Source organism: Benincasa hispida, chromosome 12 (assembly GCF_027475165.1).
Source record: "Benincasa hispida cultivar pf3 chromosome 12, pf3_genome.v1.1, whole genome shotgun sequence".
Lineage (NCBI taxonomy): Eukaryota > Viridiplantae > Streptophyta > Magnoliopsida > Cucurbitales > Cucurbitaceae > Benincasa > Benincasa hispida.
In genome coordinates this window covers 31,460,031-31,464,503 of record NC_143489.1, presented here as the reverse complement: position 1 = coordinate 31,464,503, position 4,473 = coordinate 31,460,031, and the positions used below count along the sequence as shown (strand labels likewise).

The 4,473-nt window shown below is 31.5% G+C and overlaps 1 protein-coding gene across 1 annotated transcript; it reads right to left on the bottom strand.

Moving 5' to 3' along the window:
• Window positions 1–1,587: 1,587 nt before the first annotated feature.
• Window positions 1,588–4,262, bottom strand: XTH28 (xyloglucan endotransglucosylase/hydrolase 28). The gene is made up of 4 exons (XM_039019225.2): window positions 3,825–4,262; window positions 3,601–3,701; window positions 3,118–3,326; window positions 1,588–2,399 (listed from the first exon to the last, which is right to left on the bottom strand). The coding sequence occupies exons 1-4, from the start codon at window positions 4,012–4,014 to the stop codon at window positions 1,898–1,900; spliced, it is 1,002 nt and encodes a 333-aa protein (XP_038875153.1). The 5' UTR covers window positions 4,015–4,262; the 3' UTR covers window positions 1,588–1,897.
• Between the last annotated feature and the right edge of the window lie 211 nt (window positions 4,263–4,473).

Here is a 4,473-nt window from a genome sequence, read left to right as displayed (position 1 = left end):
CCACGAAATTAAAAAATAATATTTTACTTTCAGTTAAAGTTAGAATTAGATCATCACATCCAAAATAAATAGAAAAATAGAAAAATATTTTGGTTAAATTTAAAGTTTAAAATAAAGATGCTAATTAAATTATAACAAAAAAAAAAGTTTTTTAAAAAATATCAAATTTTATCTATATTTCACATTAAAATAGAAAGAAAAATCTCATTTTATTTAATACCCTTAAATAATCTCATTATATTCCAGTTAAATGCACAAAATAAAAGTAGCTAGGTAACACACCTCTATTCTTTTTTTCTCATATGAACTGTGTGTTTTTTCTTAAGATATTGAGATTTAGATTGAATAGTACGATTTCAAAAATAAAAGAATAGTTCTCTTTTTTAAAAAGGAAATGAAATAGTAATTATAAATATATTAGAAATAAATTTTTATTTCAAATAAAAGTGATTGACTTTTATTTCTTATTATAAATACAAATATTACTAATTTGTTTATACTGTTTCCGTCGAAGATTTAAACTATAGGATCAAGAATTCAATTCGAAAAAAAAAAATCAAATTTGTTTCGAGCCATATGAATTATTTTCTAAAAATAATTATGAAGAAAAAATATTATCAAATATAATATTCTTATTTCAAATTGAACACCGATGTCTCATGTAGCTCTTCCCTCTTCGCTAACTGGATTGGGTATTTCAATTTGAAATGAATTTGGTGTTATAATTCCAATTGCTGCAGTTCATCTATAAATAGTGGCTAAGTGTGTAAAAATATAATAATAAAAAAACTCTTATTTCAACTAGATTTTATTTTCAATATTAGGAAACATGTGTAATACAGGTAGTTTCAATTAGTATGATAAATTAAGGCGTATCTATCTCACAATTGCTTGACTTGAAACTATTCTTACTACAAAATATTAATCTTATTAAAATTGTCACAATACATACACAAACAATCTTTTTTTCACTGCAATATAGAATAAAGAATTCTAACAAACCATGTTTGGTCGTTAACACATATTTTATGCTAAATCAACAAGGTGATTGTTTGTTACACTTGGTAACAGTTTAAATAAAATTTGCTCTTTTAGTTTTCCTTTTTCATTTTTTGGAAAAAAGTTATCAATATATATATATATAATCATTTTAAAACTGACATTAATAACTTTTTCACTCTGTGTTTGCTAAAAAAACATAATAACACACAGGGCATTAGCACAGAGTAATATTACAATACTAAAACAAATATTTTCCCATTATATATATATATATATATATATTGCTTCTAACTTGAACATTCATTCTGAAACTTCAGCTTTCAAACAGACTGCCATCTGCCTCCCACTTTGGATTCCAATGGAAACTTTGAATTTAAAAACAAAAACCAAAAGAAGACCTCTGCAATTTGACAACCTTCTTCCCTACAAACAAATTTCTATTATGTTTTCTTTTTCCCTTTACTCCTTACTTGCCTCTCTCTCCCTCTCTTTCTTTACACAGAAAAAGGAATTTAAAAACAAAATATAACTCACTTAACAACAATTGCAACCAACAAACAACAGCTAAATAATAATAATAAAAAATAAAAATAAAAAAATAGTCTTTTATTCAAATTTATGAGGGTGTAATAATAGTACACAAAATATGGAACCAAATTCAATATTGTAGAAACCCAAACAGCAACCCATCAATAACTAGTGAATGTTGTAATAGAAAACCAAGAATGTAATGAAACGTGTGAAGTGAAAAAAAAAATGAAAAGAAACTATACAGATGATCTTCAATGTGAATCTCCTATGGCACCTTCTTCTCTTCTATCACCCTCGAGAAATCTATCAACTGACATCGGTCATCTATACACAAGAAAATGACCCCCATGAAACAGAATGCTGCTCAAGCAGAAGCGGATTCTGCCTGGCTTGGGCGGTTGTGGTGGTGGATTTTCCCGCGATGGCGTCTTCCTTTACCGAACGTGATGGGGTCAAAGACTCGGAGTCGTTCGGCCTCTTCGGGGTTGATCACACACTCTGATGGAGGGACTTTGTAGCGAATGCGGTCGTAGCAATAGGAGTATGTCAAGTGCTTCTTCCTGAGGCTATTCATTTTAGCTCTTTGAGATGGTGTCATACCAGAAGGGATTGGTATGGATTTCTGGGAGTGGACACAGCTTGAGGATTGTTCGGTTGGGTCAACAGCACAGCCATGGAGGATGAAATCAGAGAATTCGGCAATGTATGGCGCGTATTTGTAGTTAACTTTGTATTTGCCTCCATTTGTAGCCCAAGTAGATCCATCCCAAATTGTGGCATACAAAGTCATTGGTTTAGAAGGGAAGTCACCTCCCATAGTTGCTGTTCTTTTCACCTCCCTAATGGGAACATTGTCCACAGAAAAGCTACATGAAAATCAAAGAAAAAACCAAAATAATCACAACCGAGTAAAAAATCCCATCATTCATAATCTCAATATGCTTTTAAAACTAATCCTTTCTTAAAGTGAGAAAGTCTTCATAATCACAACCGGGTATTCCACGTATTTCAAGTCAACAAGCGATTTTCCGAAATACATGAAATTCCACGTATTCTTTTCTTGAATTCACTTGTTGGGTATTCCACGTATTGCCAATGTTTTCTGTTCATAGTGATTTTCTGAAATCTTTATAATTTGTCAACCGAGATACCAAAAGATAAAATTAAATTAAATTAAAAAAAGAATTTTGAATTAGTTTCCCAAGAAAATTGTTTTACACCAGTCAACAAGGTCCAACCCAAACCAATCACATGTCTCTTGTAATCTTCGAATGGCAATTTTTTGGTCCTTTTTCCCCTCTTTCACAGGAAAACCCAAACAGCCCTTTATCCTATAGGAATGGGAAAAGGTGGTTTTTACAAAACAAGGGACTCAGTTTTAAGGAAAAATCCAGAACCCACACTCTTTTTTTTTTTTTCAAAAGAGAGAACTCTGAATGTTGTACTAATTACAGAGGCATCACATCAAAGCCCCTAAAGAGAGTAAGAAAAACATTTAGCAAGAAGCAGCTTCTAATCCTGCAAAACAAGGTGTTCATTGTTGAAAAATTAATGGGATTAATTTGGATTTCAAGAAGAACTTACATAATGAGAGATTCAGTCCAGAGGATGCTGTATTCATGGAAATCTTCAGATGGATCAAACCATAGCCCATATCTTTCTTCTCTTCCTATGCTTGTGCTTCCATTCCCGTAAATATTGGTCTGAATCCTCCAATCTTTGCCTCTAATATTCCCTAAGAACTCAAAATCTATCTCATCATGGTTCTTGGCAAACATGTCTCCATTTGACATCTGAAGAAGATAAAAACTCACAAAGCTCAATCAATTTTATTTTCCTCTTCTTTTTCTCGTCCAAGTTGGTTGAACAAATTTATGAACTAAAACTCATGAATTTCACTCCATGAATCAAATAAAAAAATCCACTCCCCATAAACCACCATGAATTTTCATCAAAAGCTTAGTAACCACTGATTAGATTAACCTCTAAACCAGCCAAAAGAAGCAGGAGTTCTTCAAACAAGCAAATAATCAGCCACAAGAAAAAACAGAGAAGGAAGAAACTCACATAAAAGGCAACGACAACTCCAGCAGTATAATCAGAAGGCAACTTAATGGAAGCACTGAAAAACCCATGAAGATAAAGGTCTTGAGAAACAAACCCAGAACCTGAAAAAAGGAAAAAAGCAAGAGAAAAACAAAAAAAAAAATCAGAAGAATCAAACGAAACAGAGTATTAAAAATCAAAATCCATGGAAACCCTATTTCATAAAAAAAAGCTTTCATTCTCACCAGTCCTTTCATCAAGATGAAGATGAACGGACTTGCCATCCTTGAGAAGAACGAGATTGTCATCGCCAAATAGAGGGTTATAGCCTTCTTCAAAGTCGAGAATCGGAAAATTTCTTAAAGACCCAGAAACAAGAAGTGAGAAAACACAAAGAAAAGAAGCAGAGAGAAGGGGCATTTGAAAGAAAGCCATGACTGTTGGTGATTTTTCTTTTGTGGGTTTTGAAATTGAAGGGAAGAAAAAGATTGGAGTATGGAATATTTTCTCTATACAGCTATGAGTGAGAGAGAAAGAGAGCCAAAACCAAAAGTGGTTAATGTGAAGAGAGACAAAGGAAATGAAATGGCATGTTAGAGAAGCAGACTATGTTGAGCTGTTCTTATGTAGACACATTTCTCTTACAATTTTCTTAATTTTATTGTTTTGCTTTGCTTTTCCTTAATTTAATTCCCATCATTTTCTCTTTTTTATTTTCCATTTCTTTTTTTTTTCTTTTCTACTAATTTTAAATACTAATTAGTTTGACTGAATGTTTGGTTCCATGTGAGATTCTTTTAGTTTAATAAATATATATATTTAGGAGAAAAAAAAATAGTAATCTTCGTGAATAATAAATTACAATTAGTTAACTTAATTATAATTTATTTAAGG

Bases quoted from the DNA above. Each gene is read 5' to 3' on its own strand.
- XTH28 (XM_039019225.2), bottom strand. From the start codon at position 4,014: ATGGCTTTCTTTCAAATGCCCCTTCTCTCTGCTTCTTTTCTTTGTGTT. The intron at 3,327-3,600 runs GTGAGTTTCTTC...TATCTTCTTCAG, and splicing joins GAGTTGTCGTTGCCTTTTAT to ATGTCAAATGGAGACATGTT. The intron at 2,400-3,117 runs GTAAGTTCTTCT...ATTTTCATGTAG, and splicing joins TGGACTGAATCTCTCATTAT to CTTTTCTGTGGACAATGTTC.